Source organism: Dasypus novemcinctus, chromosome 18 (assembly GCF_030445035.2).
Source record: "Dasypus novemcinctus isolate mDasNov1 chromosome 18, mDasNov1.1.hap2, whole genome shotgun sequence".
NCBI classification, from domain to species: Eukaryota; Metazoa; Chordata; class Mammalia; order Cingulata; family Dasypodidae; genus Dasypus; species Dasypus novemcinctus.
Genome location: NC_080690.1, coordinates 51,788,670 through 51,809,676, shown reverse-complemented (window position 1 = coordinate 51,809,676; position 21,007 = coordinate 51,788,670). Strand labels below are relative to the sequence as shown.

Genomic DNA, 21,007 nt, shown 5'->3' with positions numbered 1-21,007 from the left:
CCCTTCTGTTTCTGCTGACTTGTGCTTCTTCCTGTGTAGCTTCTTCCGACTTTGGGCTTCCTGTTCCTTCTCTTTATAAGACCCCAGTAATGTGGATTAAGACCCCCCTCCTTCAGCTGCGCCACATCTTCACTAAAAAGAACTTCCTTCAAGAGGTCCTGTTCGCTGTGGGCTGACCTCAGGAGCGCGCGCTGACGTGCGTATAATTCAGCCTTCCACCCCGCCCTCTCACTTCAGCCCTGTGAAGGGGAGCTGCTGGGAGTAGTGGAAAAAGCAAGGATTTGGGACTCGGGTACACCTGAGTTCTAAGCCCATTCTGAACCGCCCCCCCCCCCAGGAAGTCACGTATCTTCTCTAATCCTCAACTTCTTCCTCTGTGAATTGGGTGTGTGGTAGTCCTTAACCCGCAGTGTGGACTGAAGGTCCACCGAGCCTCGCTTCCTCACCCCCGATAGCTCGAGGATGGGAGGAGAGCGTAAGTCAAGGACTGACATGTGCTAATAAAACTGCCATTTTTGAGGCTTCTGTCTGCAGGCCACCTTGCTAAGCTCTGGACACATGTCACCTTTCTGAGAAAGGTGTCTTTGAGAAAGGTATTTTATCTGCATTAGAAGGTAGGTGCTCTGATGAACCCCATGCTATAGATGAGGCACTGGCGGTTAGTGACTCGCCCAGGGAAAAGCCTGGAGTTGAGCCAGGCACCCGGTCCCGGGCTCTGTGCTCCTGTGGTCCCTGGTGGCCCCGAGCCACCTGGAGGGCGGGACCCTCCAGGTGCCAGCCTTTCTCCCAGCTCACTCACGACCCACTGGACATGCAGGTGATGTGCGGAGCCCTTGGAATGGATTGAGCACTGCGTCCAGGGGGCGCGGGGGTACAGCCAGATCTCCTGTGGCACCACACCCCACCACCCACACACCCCTGGCTCCCCGTTAGCATCTTGGCTGATACTTGGGATTCCTCCCCCAGCAGCTGCTCCTGGCGCGGGAGACGGCCTTTCTCCTTTTTGTTTCGGTGTCGTTCATTTCCTCTCTGTGACTGTTTTATTGTTTTCCATTCTCTCAAGCAGTGCCTTTTTGATTTCCTGTAAATTCCTCTATAATCATACTCTTCCCCACAAGCATGAGATCATAACTGATAATTTCTTTTCTTGTGTCTGTATTGCAGTTTGAATGTGAAGGTCGAAAGTTGAAACTTAATAAGAGCAGGAGCCTCACTTCCATAATTTAGGCTGGGGTTTCTGCTTTCCTGTTTTGCAGATGATTAAATTGATCTGAAGGCAGGGTGGGAAATAAAAGGAGATAGTTTCAGACTGTAGAATAGCTTGGTGCCCTGGGTTTTGGTTAAGTACCTGTGGAAGCATCACAGAAGAGCCCGCATGTCAGCAGTTGCCGTGTACATTCTTGGGTTCTAAGTGAGACGGTGTTAAATTGAGTCATACACTGTTTTTAGAACTGTTAATTGCACGGAGTGAAGTGTCCTGCATGAATTAACCAGCCAGTGGGGTAACAAGTCTATTTCTGCACCCCTGCCTTTCCGTGTCCGCAGGAGGTGGGAAGTTGTGGATGACTGAGGGGCAGAAATGCACCAAGTTCCTACATCCTGGGGAGCAGGTCCCAAATTAGAAGAGGTGACCTAGATTCTTGGTACACGTGTGACAAATATTCCAGTAAGGTCGCTCCTCTTTGTCTTCCCCTGAATAGGCATTTAACCAACAAAGTTAACAAGGAAGCCGAGTGGAAAGGGGGGTTCCTAGGACCAAGCAGGACCTGAAGCGTTAGCCTGTGCCCGAAGGCAGGAGCCTGGAAGTGGGGATGGCGGGCGGAGGGGCCCTGGCCGCCGCTGCCCCTGCACAAAGGCCCTCGCCGGCCTGTCCCCAGTCGGCCCGCAGGCCTGCGTGAGCGCACTGCAGAGCTAGCCTATCGTTTTCTTCCTGGCTCTGGTTTCTCCGAGAGGACTTACTGATCAGGCCTCTCAGGGTCAACGGTCCCAGCCAACTCTTCTCTTCCTTTGTTCTGGGACTTTGGCCTTCACGTCCCTGGAGTGTGGCAGGACGGTCGCAGGGGTCCTTGGTAAGGAAGTCCTGCCCACCTGGCCCGCAGAGCCCTTCCCTGCATGTTCATCTTCAGGAGGGATGGGATTCCCTTGAAGTGGAGTTTGCTCTACACCGCGGGGCTTCGACGCTTAGAGATGGCATCTGAAAATACGTCATCCCGCCTGGCTGTGATTTTAGTCAGTGGAGCATTCAGGCCGCAGTTAATTAATGTCTTAATTCAGAGTTTAATGCCCAGAGGCAGTTTTGTGACCTGCGAATATTAAAAAGCAAATACCCAAAAGTGGATTGCACCTACAAATCTCTGCCTCGACTTAGGCACTGGGCCTGGGCGGGTGTAGGAGCCCTCGCCCCCTTGCCTCCCCCTGCTGTCCTCTGTGAGCAGCCCCTGGGCAAGGTGATGCTCGAGGGCAGAGGCATGAGCGGGGGAGTCCATGAAGCCCTGGTGTCACCCAGGTGCACAGGCTTCCTCCTAACATCAGCGTCGTCTAGTCCTGAAGCTTTGATACAAGGAGAGATGGCCTTAGTCCTCTCCACAGGCAGCTGAGCCTTGCAGCTCCCATTTCTCACCACCAGCTGGTACCTCCACGGACCAGACATGGCTGGAACTGGTGTGTGGCCTACAGGGCTGGACCATGCCAAAGCCCCTTTCTTGGCCTTTTTATGCTCAGGAATAGCAGAGATAGCCTCATTGGATGCAGAGCAACAAATTCTTTCCGAAGATGGGGAGCAACTGAGCAGAATGCTAGAAAGCCTTATATCCTGCAGTCATCCATCTCCAAATGAGCTTCTGGCCCTTGTGGTCATGGAACCGACTGGGCCAGGCTGGGAAGCATCACTCTGTGCCTGCACCTGGCTGAGACTTGGGGCCCAGAGTCAACTGTGGGTAACTGGTTAAGCCAGCACATAGTGGACATTTATTTTCGGGGCCTTGAGAGCCAGATTAAATTGGGGCAGGTCAGAGCCCAGCCCATGCTGGTTTCATTGGAGAAAGGCCTTTGTAGCATAATTTGACCTCTTTCGGTTTAATTTTTTTTTTTTTAATGTGACTAGAAAAATAAGTCCTGGTAAACCAGCTAGAGACCCAGTTTGTCACCTTTGCCAAAGTAAAATTAGAAAAGAAAGCAGGCCTCAGGGCCTCAGTTGCTGACAACATGTTTCTGATGAGAAGAGAACAAGGTTTGGGATCAAAGTCATCTTTCTCCTTGGACTGATTGCATCCTTTTCCGAGCCTCACCTCCAGAAGGAGGATGCTCAGGCTGCAGGGAGGAGGCCGAACTTTGACGGTGGGCTTTGAGCTTGACTCCTGGAGCTTCAGTAGTCCTGGGACTGCCTCTTCCTCACTGCGTGGCTGTTGGAGGCGCAATGGTGGTCCAAGTTGGGGTGGGGCTGGGTGCACCAGGCTGAGCTGGCAAGCACCCGGCTTGGGATGGGGTGGGGTGGGTGAGCGGAGGGGGCCTCTTTATCTGTGGGAAATAGGCCATTAGCTCAGTTTGTTAGACATAAACGGTTTTCCAGCTTTAGGACAATACCCAGTTATTTTTAAGGGCAGATTGCTCCTTTGTGTCCAGGCCCTGCTCTGACTCTGGACCCTGCCCTCCAGGCCTACGGCCTCTTAGAGGGACTTACCCACAGGCAGGGACCCTGGCCACCTCCTGGGTCATGGTATGGTTTTAACTTCATCCCCAGGAAACCTGGAGGCCATGGGAAAGTTTTAAGCCAGGAAAGATACCATCAGATTCGCATTTCCCAAAGATCCCCAACTGCTGTCAGGGAGCCCGCCCGCCAGGAGCCCTGGAGGCTGGTAGAGGCTGGAGAGGTTGTCCAGGCTGGAGGGGGGGTGGGGGTGGGGGCGTGGGGGCTGCCAAGAAACAGAGAGGTCGAGAGAGATGGTGGAGGTGGAGGACAGGAGCTGTTGGCTGGGGGTTGTCGTGCTGCACTCCAGGTGGCTGGGGGACCTGCAGGTGCAGGCCCAGCTGAGAGGCCCGGGCCAGAGCCAGGGGCTGGGCACACGTGCCACGACAGAGCATACAGGGCCAGGACCCTGGTCAGAGGTGCAGGGAGAGGGCGAGGCGCTGCAGAGAGCCTCAGCCTCCTGGAGGTAATGGTCAAGACGTTGTTAGAGGAGAGCTGGCAGAGCAGTGGGGGCTGTGGGGAAAAGGGGGGGAGAGCAGAGGGTGGCGGAATGGGGAGGGGGTTCACAATAAGGAGTCCACGCCACTCTCCTCACCTCTCCCCAAAGATAAGGACTCTTAATGGTCCCTTCTGGAAGTGGGGGTGAAGAGCGGGGCTGGAGGAGGAGCAGGCAGGCAAGGGCGGGATTCTCTCTCAGGAGGAGACTGGTTCAGCTGGCCCTTGAGGAGATGCCTTGAGGACCCTCGTGCCTACAGAAGCCAGGACTGTCCTGCAGGGGCCTGGGGTTGCTCCCTCGTCTGTTCTTCGAGGTCCCCCTGTGACTTCCCCACTGGGCTACCATCCCCAAAGGAGGCGGGGCCCTCCCATCAATCCCTCCCATAGCAACCGTGACTCCCCCTCCCTGGGAGGCAGAGCAGCCCTGTCTCCCCGCATAGCAACTGTGACCCCTCCCATAGCAACCATGACTTCCCCATAGCAACCATAGAACCCCCCCCCCCTTAGCAACTAGGACTCCCCCACAGCAGCTCTTCTTGAGCTTGTAATTGCAAACTTGTATAATACCTATTTCCCGTTGCTCTCTGGGCTCCACCAGGGAAGGGTGGTTCAGTTTTACTCCACTATAGCACCGGTGCCTGGAACATAAATTGGCACTTACTTAGGAGTAATGTGAAATGAATGAGCAGATATTTGCCATTATGAACAGCATCTTAGTAATTTTTTTTAACTTTCATCAAAGTGTAATATGTGCACACGGAATAAAAAAAGCCCACAAGTACAGAACCAGTACAGGAAAGAAAGATTATAATAAAGACAACCAACACCTGCCCACCTTTCTCTAGCTCTCCTCCCTCCCCAGAGGCAGATGCTTCTGGCCTTTTCCATCCCTCCTCCCAGCTTTTAAAAGCTGCACTATTCTTTTTGGTTCTTTCATCGGTTGCATTTGCATCTTGTCATGCACTCGATCCTCCTTAATTTCTTGCTCTGGGACTCTGCACCCCGTCTTGCTTTACCCCCCTGTAGGCTGAGGCTGTGGAGCCCTGTCTTTTCCATGTCCTGTCTCCCAACCCCCTGCCTTCCTTCCCACTTTCTCTCACTGCTTCTTGGCCAGGATTCATTACAGTTCCATTCTGTTAGTGCGATCGGTAAGTCTTTTGTGTGTTTTGGGTGAAGTGAATTAAAAGGCACCCTCCAACCCACCCCCACCCCCAAATCTAAAACCATGTTTCCACGATTACCTCTATAACTCGGTTTATGTAGAGCTTAGGAGTGATTAGTTTGCAACTCTCCTTCTCCTCGGGGGCCTCTCTCAGGAGGAGCTCCTGCTTCAAGGGCATAGAGTTGTTTTTTTCTTATATAACCAGCACTTGTAATGAAATCATTCCGTAGTCTTTAGTTAATTCCATGTTGGATATATGACTTTTTCTTTTTCTTTATTTGAAATTTTAAAAAGCTACAATGACATTTCATTATTACAAAAGTAGCAAACGTCCATTGTTGAAAGTTAGAAAATTTGGATAAGCACAAATTCCCCAGTTGTCCTTAAAACATGTGTCCAGTCAGGACCCAGTCCATCTCCCCGCATCTCACTTGGCTGCTGTGACCTCTTCCCCCATGATGCTCACAGAAAAGACGGAGCCAGCGCTGCTGTGGAGGGGCCTGCCTTCTGCCTTTGCACGGTTGCTCCCTTGTGAGGGTGTTTAGCACATTCCTTTATCCCTTATATTTCTTACAAACTGGAAGTGGGAGCTAAAGCCACCCAAGCTCAGCCTATTGGGCGACATCGTAGGTGCCACTCACATTGTTGGCTGATGCACCGTCAGTGCTGCTGCGAGTGGCCACTGGATTATGTTCCCCCTTGGACCAAAAGTCACCTGTGTGGTGTTTCTGTGGTACTGTAGGGATAAGTGTGGCTTGCGGATCTTTTGTTTGTTTTTCCTGGTGTTTCTGTTTGCCTTTTCCCTTGTCGGGAGAAGAAACATTGCTAAGAGGGTCTCATGCTTTCTGTCGATTGTGGAAATAAAGTCATTCCATTCTAATTGTGGGCATTCTGCTCAGAACCACATACTTCACGTTCTCATTTCTACAGATTGTTTTCTGGGTTTCCTGCCCGGCATACCCCGGGTTTTCTCTTAACATACTTTTGGGTCATTTCCACTTTAAAAATGTTTTAAATATCGCATTATATCTTCTTTTTTTATTTAGTCTCTCTCATTTTTTGTTGTTTGTGTGTATATACGCATGTGTTTTACTGCAGTACTTTAAGCACTTTGCTCAGAAAGAATATGCGAGAGGCCAGCTTTCTGAATTATCGAACGTCAGAAAAGGACTATTATATTTTCCCTTATACTTGGCTATTACCTTGTCTAGAGTTCTAGGTACAGAGAAGCTGATTTGCTTGAAGTGGAAAGAAAAGGAAGTCAGTGTGGCAGAGTGAGTCTTGAAACTTTGGCTATTATTTTATCCAAATCTGTTTCCCTCTCTGTAAAGCAGGGGCAATAACTCTTGTTCATCCAGGATGGGTTTCATGACAGGCTCTGAGGTTATTGGGCAGGAAGTGAATTGAGGATCAACACCTGTGGGAGTGTGAAGGCACAGAGGTGGGCTGGGGGAGAAGCTGGGCTGTGGAAGTAGCTGGACTGCTCCTAGGGTGGCTTGGGAGCTGGAGAGGCCATGCCGAGATGTCCCCAAGTGACGCAAGGGAGCTGGGCCTCTGTACCCTCCACCGCATTGAGGAGACCAGCTGAGAGCCTTCCTAGAGACGGCTCATTGGTTGCTTCCATTCCCAGCAGCTGGGGGTAAGTGCCTTGGCTGGAAGGGGGAGATTTGGGCAGTGCACCCAATAGCCACTCCCACTGGCAGGACCTGGCATGGACTCGGCCCTCCATAAATGACAAGTGAGAAAGAAGGGAGGCTGCGTTTGTTTCCTGCACTTCATCTGGCTTCATGGGCCCTGTAAAAACTGGAAAATGTGATTTTTAACAAGAATCGAGGCAGTCTGAGGAAACCCAAGGGTCTGGCCTGGCTCCCAGGCTGGGTGGCTTCAAGGAGGCGGTCACTGCAGCTGCAGCCATGGGCCTTAGAGTTTACAGCAGATGCTCTCACAGCACTTGCGGTTGTCAATGCTTGACAAATGCTAGCTCTCTTCTTTGTCACAGCAACTGTAGGAAATTATTGTCTCTACTTTACAGAGGAGGAAACTGAGGCACAGAGTAAGCATCTTGCCTCAGGCACACAGCCAGGAAGGGGCGAAGCTGGGCTTGGAGCCCGGGGTCTGTCTCCCAAGCCCCGGGCCCTTAGCATGGGGCATGGCTACCATTTGAAGCCCCGGGGACCTGGGGTACTTGTGTGAAATGGGTGGAGGTACCTCACTAGTATTGCCTTAGCTCCTCTGTGTAATGGGGGATTACTTGGGGATTGTCAGGACCAGCAGCCTCCCTGAATTGGGGCGCATTAGCTGAGTTTACTGGAGGACCCTGGGAGTCCCCCGAGTTAGTGGCAAGGAGGCCCGGCTGAGTCTCGGGGGCAACGGCGTCTCCAGGTTGTGCTCTGCCACACCCCCGCCATTGCTGTGTGCCCTTCTCATCTGCGGCCCAGCGCTTCCCCCTTGGTACCTACACAGCCGTGGCTGGAAACGACCTGGGCCACAGGCCCCCCTTGGCCCCGTTCCCACCAGCCCCCTGCCTCCAGGCCTCCAGCTGCTAAATCACCTGATGTTCCTAGGGTGCCCATGGGTGGGAGGAAGTGCTGCTTGTCACCTCGGCTTGGTGGCCCCAGCCCGTGCCCCCCCCATCCAGGCAGCCCAGGACCCGGGCCTGCGTGGCCGTGGGCAGCCCACTGCCCCTTCCCAGGCGAGCAGGAGGAGGCAGCCCTGAGGTCCCTGGCGGGGCCCAGCACACCTGCTGGGAGTTACTGACCTGCCGCTCCGTGTTCCCCCTCTCCACAGCCGAGTGTTCAAGACCGACATGGAGCTAGAGGTGCTGCGCTACACCAACAGGATCTCCAGCGAGGCCCACCGGGAGGTGAGTTGGATGCTGACTTCGCCTGTGGCTCGTTGGACACCACGTGCCGCGCGGGGTAGGCGAGCAGCCCTGCTCTGGGCAGGCGACGGGACTCTACCCAGAGGGACATCGCGGGGCAGGTGCCGTGCGACCAGGCGGAAGTTCTGCGTCAGCCCGGAAGCACGGCATCTGTCTATTCTGCTCCCCAGCAGGGGCGGGAGCCGCTCTGAGGGCTGAGACGGGGCAGCAGAGGCTCTGTCCCAGGCGCCAGCGGTAGTTTAAGGTGGGGGACCGAGGACATGCTTCACAGCAGTGGAGGGTGCAAATCCTCTTGGGATTTTCCAACAGAAAGCCCGGCAACTGGGAAGGAAGCCTCCTCCTGGCCTTCTAGTAGCTCCCAGCTCATTTGAAAGCGTCTTTTGTCCTTAACTCTGATTCAAGCACGAATGTTACTGCCATCCACTTCCTGCAAATATCCTCGCGTGCCAAGCTTCCCCCAGCTTCCCCCTGTACCTGGGGCATGAGACCACATAAGGAAGGGCATTGCTTGAGGGACACGCAGGGCGCCTGGGAAGACCCTGCGCCTTCTCGGGGACATACGCAGCCTTGCATTAGGAGACAGACGCGGGTGATGTGGGGGCCATGTCATCTCTTGCAGGAGTTAATTGTCTCTGTGTTTGATGAAAGTTAAACAAAGGAAAACCTTCCCGCAGTAATTGCTGTAGCTTTCTTAGCATCACCAGGCATATCTTGGCAGAATCTGTGTGTGCCGGTCTCGGCCTGCTGCCTGTGAGCATCGCTCGCCGTCGTGGTACTTATTGCCTCCAGAATGGAAGTGCTCCACAGTGGCTTAAAGAACCTGGGTTTGGGAGCCTTAAAAAAGTTCTAATTTGTCACGTTTCCGCACCACTGTGTGCACATATTTTTCTTTGAAAGAAGAGATTCTTTTGAAAAAGTGCTATACATTATTTATCAGGCTGGGTATCTCCCTAATACCAACATCTTTGTGTAATGTCTTCCTCCAGGTAATGAAGGCCGTAAAAGTGGGAATGAAGGAATATGAGATGGAAAGGTAAGCCGCTGTGTTTCTCTGGGTAAAGATTAAAATGTGAAAAACAGTAATTTATGTTCCCCGAGCAAGTAACAGATGAGGCGCCACCGCGACACATGCGACTGGGTGGGGATTACGAGCAGGGCTTTGGGATCGTGGGAAAAGATTCTTTTTCTTTGGGCTGCGGCCACCTCCCAGGCTCTTGGCAGTGTTTGATGGTAATGGGCTTTGATTACTTTTCAGCACGGTTTAGTGCCCCATTATTCCACCCTTGGACTTTGTTTCTGCAATTTGCAGGAAACTTTACCAAATAGCTGCTATTGCACCTCTGAAAGCCTCTAGTCAAACAGCTTACCGATTTTATGTGTAAACACTGCCATTATTTCTGCTGTGCTTGGACAACTGGGTCGCAGGATGGTTAAGTGGCTCGTAAAGTGCTCTGGAGAGCTCCATTGGTCTCCAGCTCCAATTAGGCCTGCAGTGAGCCTGGGCCCCCCAGGGCGCGGCCCCTGGCTTCCCAGCCGTGATGGGCAGCCCAGCCAACTCTTCCGCTCTGGCCCAGGGAGGAAGCCCCGTTGCCCCAGGGGCTCTCCTCCCACCTGAGTCTTGGGGCAGGCTGCCCCTCCCGGGGTCCCCTGCCAGGGACTGTGCCACCCAAGAGCTCCCCAGGAGGGCGCACCGAAGAAGCTGCCATGCCTCCCACCCTCCTGGGCCACCTGTTGCCACCTGGCCTTGTAACGAGAGCCTGGTTGCTGCCTCCCCTCCTATGCCTTAGAGGGCCTGGTCCACCCCAGGGTGCCCCAGGCTGCCTTCAGGCTCTGGGGGTGCTGCTTCCACATCGCCCTCCCAGCCTTGCCAGCCTGCCCGCTTCGCCCACGGGGAGCACACAGGGCCAAGGTACCGATGGTGTCAGCAGTAGGCAGTGCCAGCATTTGTGTCTGCTGTCCCAGTGGTTCGGAGATAGGCTTCCTTTTAAAAGGCTAACCCTGAAAGCAATTCTGAGCAGTCCTCTGCATTTCTCGCCTCTTATACTGTGGTGTCCCTGGAGGGGCCAGGTAGCAAGTGCTTTATCAAGGGCGGGCTCTGGCACCTCTGCCACGCCTCCTGCCTTTTGTGGGTCCAAGGGCCTGTCCCAGTGTTTGCCTCCCCCATGTGGTCTCCTGTGCAGGGCAGAGTCTGTGTTTAGGGGTTCCCAGGACCCCGCCCCTACTGACGAGCTGGGACATGGAGAGTTCCATGGGGCTGACCTCAGGGAGGTGGGCTGGGCAGCAGGTTGCTCATATGGGCGGTGCCTCAGAAGCCTGTCCCCAGGTGTGTTGACTCTTAGCTGATACCCCGAATAAAAGTAACCAAGAAATTGGAGGAGGAATGGCTTACCCCGGCCCAGAGCTGTCCACTGTCAGCTGCAGCCTGGTTCTCTGCCCTGCAGGGAAGCGGGCCTGAGGGTGGTCTTGGGAGGGACCCCGTACTGCCCTGCTGCCCCACGTCCCAGCACCCCACCCTGCTGCAGCCAGCTTCTCTCCTTGCAGGGGACTGGGAGCACAGCCTGCCTGTGGGTAGGGCCTCTTTAATGGCTCTGGGAGGGGGCGGAGGCCCTGGGAGTACTTCCCCCCCCAGCTCTTTGCCCCTCCCAGGTTACGGAGGTCTTTGTTTTCTTTAAAAGGGAAATTTCAAAGATCTACGAAAATGGAAGGGTATAACGAACCCCCATGTGAATCTTTTTTTGTTTAGTTTTGTTTTTGTTTTGGAGTATTTAAAACCAAATCCCAAACATGTCGTTTCACCTGCAAATACTTCAGTAGCTTTTTTTTTTTCACTTTATAAAACCGTAATGCCATCACCACACATAACCAAATTACCAAATTGATAACCGCATTTTCACATGTAACCACATTACAGAAGCAGGCAGTGCCCCCCTGGCAGGCCTCGGCCTGGCCAGCTGGTCTCTGGGTCCCTGGGGACTCGGAGCAAGATGGGCTCAGCTCCAGGGTGGGGTTCCCTGCCCCCCCCAGAGAGAGCTGACTCAACCAGAGACGGAGAACAAGACGGAGCCGCCTCTTGAAGCACGGGTGGGGGTGCCTTTTGAGAGCAGAGGGTGTCGCACCCCCAGATGCTAGGAAGACTGTGGTCCGTTGGGCACCCTCCCGGCTGCCCGTGCCCAAGCCGAAGCCCGGGGGACCCCTGCAGCCCTGAAGTGGGCAGTCTCTAACTTGGCCTCGAGCTCCCACCTCGGGACCTGGGCGGTTCTCTGTCACCACCCCTGTCACTCGGACAGTTTTCTAGTAGCGGTCCCAGTCCTTGGGTGCCTGGAGGCTGCCTCCTAGGGGCCACGCCTCATTTACCCGCACGGTGTCTGGCCCACGTTGTGGGTTCGTCAGCTAGATGGATGAACAGAGAGGAGAATGCCCTGAGCTATTTTTCTGCCGTCCTCCGTGCACTGGGATCTTTAGAATTTTCTTTGGAACCAGTTGGAGAATTTAAAATCTCTTCCAAAGCAGATGTCGTTGGTCGACCAGGGGACGTGGTCCTCTGAACTGATGCCTGGGAGCTCGGCGGCGTTGCTGGGCTGCGCGTCCACAAGCTGCTTTCGCGCATGTGCTCACAGCACTCCTGCAGACGTGGCCAGTACTCCTAAAACTTTCCCGACCTCCTGGCAGTGGCCCAGCCAGCCCCGGCCTCCCAGCGGGACCCAGGGCAGGAAGAGCAGGGCTCCCTGGGTACCAGGGCTGGAAGCAGGGCAGGAGGCGGGGCGGCAGGATTTGGGAATGCCAGGGAGCCCATGAGCTCAGGCTCGCCGTGCTGGCTGGGAGATCCGTTCTAAGCTGCATCTTTTTTTGTTTTACCGTCAAAGATATGTCATAACATCCTGAGGGCATGTTAAATGAAAAGCAGCAAGATTGCTGGTAACATTTATGGAGAGGCTTTTTCCTCTGTGCAGTACCTGAGCGTGGATTCAGAGGACGCAACTGTCTTTCTCTGCAGTCGAGGAGTAGTAAATTGTGTTAAACCAATCAGTTGATCATGTTTGGGTAAACTGGACCCTTAACAGCATTTGACTGCGGGGCCAATCGGGCAGTCCATTTTACCGCCTGGTATTCTTTAACGTCAGGGGCATAACCAGCTTGTCACCGGCCGGCGTGGGGCTGGCAGCCGAATCAATTACCTGCAGACACTCATGCCGACCATGCTCATTTGGCTGTGTAAGCAGGTCCTGGTTCACATTTGCCACGAGGAGAGTAATAATTTGATGGTTTTGACAGCCTGGGACCTTAATTGAAATTACGCTCCCTGTCTCTCTCCAGGCGGCGAAGGGGGGCATTTGGGACCCTTCTAGGGGGGCGGCCGTGGGGATCATTTAAGAGGCAGAGGTCGGGGAGGCCTGGGAGGGCCCTGTCTTCCTCCCCTGGCTGGGATCCTTCTTGGCAACACCCCTGACCCCACCTGGAGACCCTGACCAAGGCCTGGGCTTTTCTGGGCTCTTCTGTCATAGGTGGGAGTCTACAGCAACAGCCTCCTGTTTGCTTTTAATGCCGAGTTGACACTCGCCCAGCTATGGTACTTCTTATTAAAGGTCTCCTTGCTCTTTCCTCCCCTTTGGCCGGATGGAGGGCGGTACAGTGCTGTGTTCAGCATGCCTGTTGAGTCCAGATGCAGGGGTGCAGCCTGGGATCTCCTCCCCAGGGCTGTGGGGAGGTGGTACCCCCACATGGCCAGGATTCCTGGCACCAGGTCAGGTGGTTGATAGCTGAGTTTGCCACCCCAGGGAGCACGGTGCAAAGCCCTGCTGTGTTCCTAAGTAAGTCCAGCTTCTTTTTTCTCTATCTTTAGGATTAGAAAATTGAACCCACTAAATAGGAAGGATAATTGGAGCATTAATAGGAAGCCCCACAGCACTCTTAGCTCATGGTGATTCTGGCTGCAGGACACGCAGGCAGGTTGCAGCAGGTAGCAGATGGGTGGCTTCTCGCCCGTCACAGCTGACCCCCGAGCTCATCCCTGACTCTGCAGGGCCACCCCGTCCCCCGGCAGAGCCAGGACGCGGCTTCTCCACCCTGCCTGCCAGGGCTGAATTTCCATCCCTCCAGAGGCTGCCGAGCCTGACTAGATCGGCACCTTTCTCTTGCCCTGTGGTCACTGCCCACAAGGCTTGCCTCCCAGACGCCTGTGGTTGTAGCATCCCCTCCTGCCCTGGGCCTCGTAAGAGGGTCCGCCTACTCGGCCGTGCTGGGCAGGTCAGACCAGGTGCTACTATGTCTCTGGCCAGGGTGGGGGCCCTCACGGCTCCTGTAGGGAACCTCCAACCCTCTCAGCTCCCTGGGGCTTGGGCTGCAGGACACACAGGCAGGGGGCAGGTAGGGATCCTTGGTGTCTTGGAGATGGAGGCTCCCAAGAGCTTCCCTGTCCCTCCTTCCTGGAGGCGCTGGGCATCAGGGAGGTCGCCCTCAGCTCCCCTGCCTCCAGGGGGCCTGCAGCTTTGCTTGGGGTCCTTGGGGCAGGTCTGAATCCAGGCAGCCCCTGTGACCTGAGCCCTGGGTGAGAATGGATGTGACACGCCCCTTTTCCGTGCCTGGTCACTCTCTTTGGGCAGTGCCCAGGACCCTCCAGAGCAGACGCCCCTCTTTCAAGTCAGCTGCCTTGAGGGATGGGAGTTCAACCCATCTGGAGAGGCCGAGCCCCCGGCTTTGGGTGTGAGACCCCTGCTTTGCCTGGTGCTGACACAGCCTGGTGGGCGGACTCAGCGGCCCGATGTCGGCTTCCTGCCAGCTCTTCTCGACTGCTGGAGACTGCCACGGCTTACCCCATTTGTTTGATGCACTCTTCAGGAAGGCAGCTCCTGAGTCCTGCACCTGGCCGGCCAGGCCTCAGTGCCTCTGAGTTGAGCCCTTGCCAAGAGCCAGGACCATCTTGAGTGGAGAATTCTTCCGTGTTTGGAGTGGGCTCTACTCCATCCCAGGCTCCCCATGCTGGGCAGGACAGGCCTGGGGGCCCACCCGCCCTGCTCTGCCCAGCGAGTCAGCTGGCATCAAGAGAGGGGGCACCCTGGGGAAAAGACCTCTCCATGAGTTCAGCAAAGCCAGGCTCTGACGGGCACGTGGAGGTCTTGGGCACGGGAGAGGCTCTGGGACTCAGTCCGTGGCTTAGGGCGGGGACAGCTCCTTTTGCCTGTAAGAGCAACTGAGATGTGGACACGTGTAGGGCTCAGCCCAGCCTGGGTCCAGCCAAAGAGCTAGGCAGAGCCAGCGAGATGCACTTCCTACAAATGTACCGCCTGGGCAGCTCTGTCCTCTCAGGGCTTCAGAGGCTCCTCTACGGATTTGCCCTGGTGTTTCACCTTGAAACCCGAGGCTGCTGTTGGTTCAAGATAAATATTTATCATCGCTTTAAGGAAGTAGTGTTTTATTTCCGGCTCACTAGGAGATTTTATCAGGAAAGGTGGCTGAATTTTATCAGCTGCCTTTTTGTCCTCTTGGTTGGCCTTTTGTGTGTGTATTTTAAACAGTTAATAAACCTTTTATTTTAGAATCGTTTAGGATTACAGAGAAGTTGCAAGAATATTACAGAGTTCCTGCATAGCTCACACCCGCTCTTCCCTGTTGTTGACGTTCCTGCAGGACATTTGTCACAACTCACCAACCCGTACTGATAACATTATTCTTTCCTAAAGTCTGCTTTATTTGGATTGCCATAGCTTTGCCCCCGGATCCCACCCAGGCTCCCACGTGACATCTAGTCACCGTAGCTCCTTAGGCGCCTCTCAGCTGCCACCATTTCTCAGTTTCCTTGTTGATGACCTCGACAGTTTAAGGTGTACTGGTCTGCATTTCAAAGAATGACCTTCAATTTGAGTTTTCCTAACTTTTCTCTCATAATTAGACTGGGGTCGTGAGTTCTGGGGAAAAGGCCACAGAGGTTTGCACAGTGCCCTTCTCATTGCGTCATCTCATGGGTACACGCTATCAACCTGGCTTATCACTGTGATGTTGACCTTGATAGCCCAGCCGAGGTCAGGCTTGCCACGTCTCCCTGCTGGAAAGTTACTCTTTCTTCCCCCTTGCCACACTATACTGTTTGGAAGTAGGGCACCCTGTGCAGCCCACCTATAAGAAGTGGAGAGTTAGGCTCTACCTCCTTGAGCACAGAGTGTCCACATAAGTCAACTCATTTGTAATTCTTTTGCACGGGCGTTTTGCCCCCCACCCCCATTCCTTCATTCATTTATATCAATATGGACTCATGGATACTTGTTTTTCTCTTTGGGTTACAATCCCACACCTCATTATTTATTTTGCTGCTCACATTGTTCCAGCTTTGGCCGCCAGGGGCTCTTTCATTTGTGCACCTCTGACACTCCTCCATCGTTTGCCTTTTTGAGCACTTCCTTACTTTCTGTCACTACAAGATGCTCCAGGCTGGTCTTGTCTACTTCCTGCCTCAGTCATTTCTCCAAGGGGCCCCAGTTCCTTTTATTGGAGAAAACTGTCAGGACCAAGATGAGGCACTGGGCGCACCTCAGCATCTTAACGACAGGAGTTACGTGACCACACTTGCTGCCGTGGAGCCTTCAGCACCTCCAGCGCACGCCCTGCTTTGTCATGTCTATTATCGTTTTAGTAAGCTGTGAGACGAACGGGGAGGTGGGATAGGCAAGTGGGTAGAGTGCGGTCCCAAGACTGGTGATGTGGGCTTGGGTCCCAGCTCTGCCCCTTACCAGCTGTGTGACCTTGGGCAGGTCAGTGACCGCACACCTGGGTTTCCTCATCTGCTAAAAGGGTAACAGCACTTACCACAGGGCGGTAGGAGGCTGAGCGAACCGCTGTGTATGCAGCCTACGTACTGAGCATCATAAAGGTGTTTGTTTTGTTGTTCTTTTACTAGCATTTCATATAGGCTATAAATAGCAAATTAAGCTATAAATTCTTTTTTTTTTTTTTTTTTAATTCTCTTGGCCATTTTTTGTGTGTGCTTGCTTCATTACATGATTTAGGAAGCTCCCCACATTTTGTTCTTCCCTGGAACAATTGACGAAGCACAGGATCCATTTGTTCCTTGAAGGTTTGAAGTCCTTTGATACTATTAGAACTTATTGTTTCTCTGGAAAGAATTTCTTTGATAACTTCCTCAGGCTTCCCTGTAGGGTTGTTTTGTTTAGACTCCTTTCCTCTTAGAGTCAATATAGTATATTTTCCTGAAAAGTTTTTTGTTTTCATTGAGAATTTTAACCCTATTAGAATTGAGTTATCAATTTTTTTCCCAGTTAAAATGATCTTCTTTATATCCATAGTTGTCTTTTCTTTCTTATTCCTAATACTATGTTATTTGTGTTATTACTCTTTATTGATTGGCACTGCCAGAATTTTATCTGTTTTATATTGGTCTTTTCATCAATCAGTTCTTAAATTTATTTATCAGCTCAGCTCTACTGTTTGTCTAACTCATTGATTTCCAATTTAATTATTAATCACCTTTCTTCCATTTCAGAGGCTTGTTTTGAACATCTGTCTTATAACTTCTTTAGTTGAGTCTTAGTTCATTTTAATTCTTTCTTCTTTAGAAATAAATGAATTTTAGCAATATATTTTCTCATACTACCTTGCCCACATCCCAAGAAATGAACTAAGAACCTTTCTTTTAATTTCCTGATAGCTGTGATCACATTTTTCTTGGTTAACTTTTTATTATTTTCTGGGTTTTGTCTCCATGGTAGTTACATATTTTATATTTTCATATTTTGAGGTTTTCCTTTAGAAATTTGGAAATTTTTTGTCACAATTTCATGGAGTTTGGGAAAATGTTTAGTTTCTATTTTTAGAGTAAATAATTTCTTGTACATTAAATTGAGCTTATCTTATTCCAAGCTTCTGTTTACTTCCTCAATTTTCATTATCTGATCTCTTTCTTATGCATCCCATTCTTATTATAGAATTAGCTTAAAATTAAGAAAATAAATAAAGTATATTTCTCTGTGTTTTTTATGTTGAAAAGTTAAACACTATCAACTCTTGACTTTGAAAAATGAGAAATTTAGTGTGGTTTTACTCTATCTCCTGTCCCATCTTGCAGTTTTGTCATTACACAACTTTTCTTTGCATCAATTATTTTCAGCATTTGTGTTGTTTTATAATCATTTTACTTGCAGTTATTTAGGCTTAACACTGTTTTGCCTAATCCAGTGTGGACCCTATTTTGTACCTTTTCCCTTCTAGACAGTGTTTATTTTTAATGTTGACTCAATGCTTTGAGTCCTTGCATGGTTGAGAGTGCTTTTGTTGCAGCCTCTGTGAATGTGACCAATGGCTTAACTGGGGATTGAATCTTTCCCACATAGAACTATTCTTTCCATTTTTTCCAGAAATCTTAGGCAAATGATATTCTTTCTTCTTTCTGGGAAATTTTTAATTGTCTTGCCTGGATGCTCATAGGATTCTTTCTTTATCCTTGAGAGTAACCGTATTTCCTGAGGAGGGGTCTGGGTGTTCCTCTCTTTTCTGGTCTCCAGCCGTACCTGGGGAGTCAGGGCCCTGCAGCCTCGCCACCTGGTGTGGAGAGCCAGGTGACGAAGGAAGGCTTCTGGAGAAGAGGGGCAGGTTCGGCCGTGCTTCAGCCCACAGTTCTTTAGCTCATCGGTGGCGTGGGAAGGTAAGGAGGGACAAACAACTCAAGTGGCAAAATTCAGAATGGGCTTATTCTGATCTAGGCTAATCAAAGGCAGAGCAAAAAGCAGTTAATCATCCCCAGTAACACAGACCAGGCTTGGGAGAGGAACCCGTCGGCTGTGGTCAGGGTGATGCTCCTGTGGATGTCAGCAACTGCATGGCCCCCCAGTGAAGCTGGTCAGCCCACGGTGGGCGGGCTGGAGGCAGTGGCTGCCTAAAGCCCCAGGCAGGTGTGTCACAGGCTCTTTGTTTCCTGTCTCCTATCCTACTGATCACTCCCCGGGGCAAGCATTTATCCTCTCGGATGATGGTATCTGAGACCCGTGATACAATTATTGATCATGCCCCGCCCTGGACAGATATCGCTCCTGGTCTCTCTGTGGCCTCCTTCTCGGTTACAGACAGGAAGGCGGTGACCCACGGGGAATCAGAGGCCCTGCACAGGGCCTGGTGTTGTCCCTGGGAGCGCCAGTGATGCTCTGGGGACCACTTCTTTAATTTGAGCTGTTCTTTTAAACTCCTGTTCCGCAGATATTGCATCTCCTGGATGTCCTCTGTGTCTCTTATCTTTACTCTCATAATTTCTATTTCTACGTTACGGTAAGTTTTTAAGCCCAACTTCCCACTGACTTACCCTAACTCCCATGCACCAGTCAGTCTGCTGCCCGTTGTGGGCATTTCATAACTTGACTACCATGCCTTTCATCTTTGAGTCTGTCCCCATTTTTTTGGCTTGTTCTCCATCCGTAACTGTTTCTTCCTGTTTTACAGATGTACTTTCTTTATGGATACCATGAAACCATGGGCTAGAGGCTCTTTACATTGCCTCCCATTGCTCCCAGGGAGCACTGCCCTGGCTCCCTCTGCACAGCTGACCACAGCTGTCTGATTCGCCCTTCGACAATGTCTCTGTTGAAATCACTCAGGCCCAGAAGGAAGGGGGTGGCGTTTGGGTTGCCTGTAGGTTCTCTACACCAGGTGAGCCACCCTGTATCTGAGAGTGGGTGTGAGCTGCCTTGGCTGGTCGGGGCAGTGCTGGGTCTCCCTTGGTGACAGTAGGGGGTGTCTTCTCTGCAGTGGGATGGGTGCCTGGAGTTGGGTTGGGCCGCACCGCCAGGAGCTGGCCTCTTCCACCTGGCTCCTGTGCAGGTGGACGGCAGCACCTGTGGGCCTCCGATCACCTCCGTGGGACTTGCCATGACCTGGTTTCTGCCCCTCAGTTTTGGCCGGACTGTTGGGGGAGACCCCCGAGGCCCACACCTCTCACTCAGGAGGAATTTTCTAGGAAGACAAAGGCCAAAGGTTGTATAATGGTAGCTTCTGTTTGTCCCATACTGTGGGTTTTTGGGGGGTTTCTCTTATTAATGTGGGTCATTAAAAATCAGAGATTTTGGCTTTTCTTGGAAAATCAGAAGAGCTGGTGCACTGGACTAGAATTCCCATAGAGCAGCTACAGTGCAGAAGCTGAGTAGCCTATGGGGCAGACCCCACCCCTTCCTGTTGCCTCCCCCAGCACTGAGGCCACATTCCATTGCCCATTTTCATCGTTCTCCTGACCCTGGCTCACCTGGAGTTAAGAAATATTTCTCATACCCATGTCTCTATCAAAAGAGGGAAAGATGAAAGACAGGTAAAAGGGTCATGTATTTCAAGAAAAATGGGAGCGCCGTTTTTCCTGTTTTGTGTGTAAATCTTTGGTCAGCCCCACTCCCTTACAAGTGACCTGCCAGGCACCTCCACACCTCAGAGCTGGTCCTGCCTGTGCCCCTACCCTGGAATAGCGCCCCCCCCTTTTCCTTCTGCGTCCCTGAAGTCACCCTATAGCAGGTGGGAAGGGGGCGGGGAGGAGGCCTGAGGACCCGGTGCCCACGCAGGAGGTCATCCGTCCTGCTTGTTTGGACACCGCTCGCCTTGCGCTCGGTCCTGGGAGCACCCGTGAGGAATTATCCTCGAGGAGCAGTTTGGCTCCCAGACAGGCAGGCCGACAGCTGTGATTATGCTGCGTGGTGTGGTGCCAGTCTTTAGAAAATTTTTCTCCAGACCTCTTACATTCTGGTGCAGAAAGACGCTCCCTGTGGGAGCAATTATCCTAGGCCGGGAGTTTTTTCCCTCCAAACTCTGAATTCTGTAGCTGTCACAAAGGTGTAATCCAGGCGCTCTGAAAGGCTGCTCCCCTATCTGCCAGCAGACACGTCTGCTCTTGAAGCACCCTGGAGGGGCCTTTCCCACTCGGAGGCCTCCACCACCAGCCTCACGTCCTGGGGCTGCAGACACCCGGCTGGGCCTGGCTTCTGCCCCACACTGTGCCACAGGTGTGCTGATGCCCAGCAGTCCACGGCGTGGAGGGTGGGTGGCATGGGCTTTGCGTCTCGTCCGGCCATTGTCCAAGGGCCTGCCGCAGTCCTGGCCGCTGCCACCTCCTCCCATAGCTGTCCCTGCGCAGGGGGAGGGAAGGTGCCAGCCAGGGCAGCTCAGGAGCAGGGGCTGCGGGGGCTGCCGCTCTCTGGGCCCTTGCAGCTCTCCCTGGATGCAGGACTCCCCACTCCCTGCTGGGCTCGAGGTGCTGGTGAGAGCAGGATGCTCTTTGGCGAGAACAGAAGGCTCCGACATCCTGGGGCCGCAGGATGGGCAGGGGCCTGGGGTAGCAGGATCCTGCCACGCCTGCGGGGTGCCTTGGGTTCCTTCTGGCCTCTGTCACCACCGTGTCCCCAGGGTCAGCCCCCTCGTGGGCCTTACTTTCCAGAATGAGAAGACGGCCTCTGCTCTCAAGCAAGGCCTGGCACAACGTCTAGCCACTCCCCACCCCAGCACCTACAGGAAATGGCTCCAGGGTCAGGGTTACTGCTGCTCACCGCCTCGGCCGGCTGTGTTCATGGTAATTCTACCTTTTTGTTAGAAGAGCAGCTTCTGCTGAGGCAGTGCTCCAGCATTCAGTCCTCCGCGCCGCCTTCTGAGCCCTGCGTTTGTGCAGGGGTCATTCCCCTGGGGCCGCCCTCTGGGAGTGAGCACGTATCCCTACGCCAGCGTGGACACCTTCACAACAGCATTCCGGGTCCCCTTGTGTGTGAGTGGCAGTCTGGCCTGGGGAGTCGGGAGCAGCACTGTGGTCTGCTCAGGT

General features: G+C 52.9%; 1 protein-coding gene across 1 annotated transcript in view; it reads left to right on the top strand.

The window, feature by feature from the left end:
* PEPD (peptidase D) overlaps positions 1 to 21,007 on the top strand; it is a 116,427-nt gene that overhangs the window by 43,663 nt on the left and 51,757 nt on the right. Inside the window, exons 8-9 of the mRNA XM_058280121.2 lie at positions 8,130 to 8,205; positions 9,210 to 9,256. Of these exons, the coding sequence (XP_058136104.1) occupies positions 8,130 to 8,205; positions 9,210 to 9,256 (123 nt within the window). The remainder of the gene's footprint in view (positions 1 to 8,129; positions 8,206 to 9,209; positions 9,257 to 21,007) is intronic.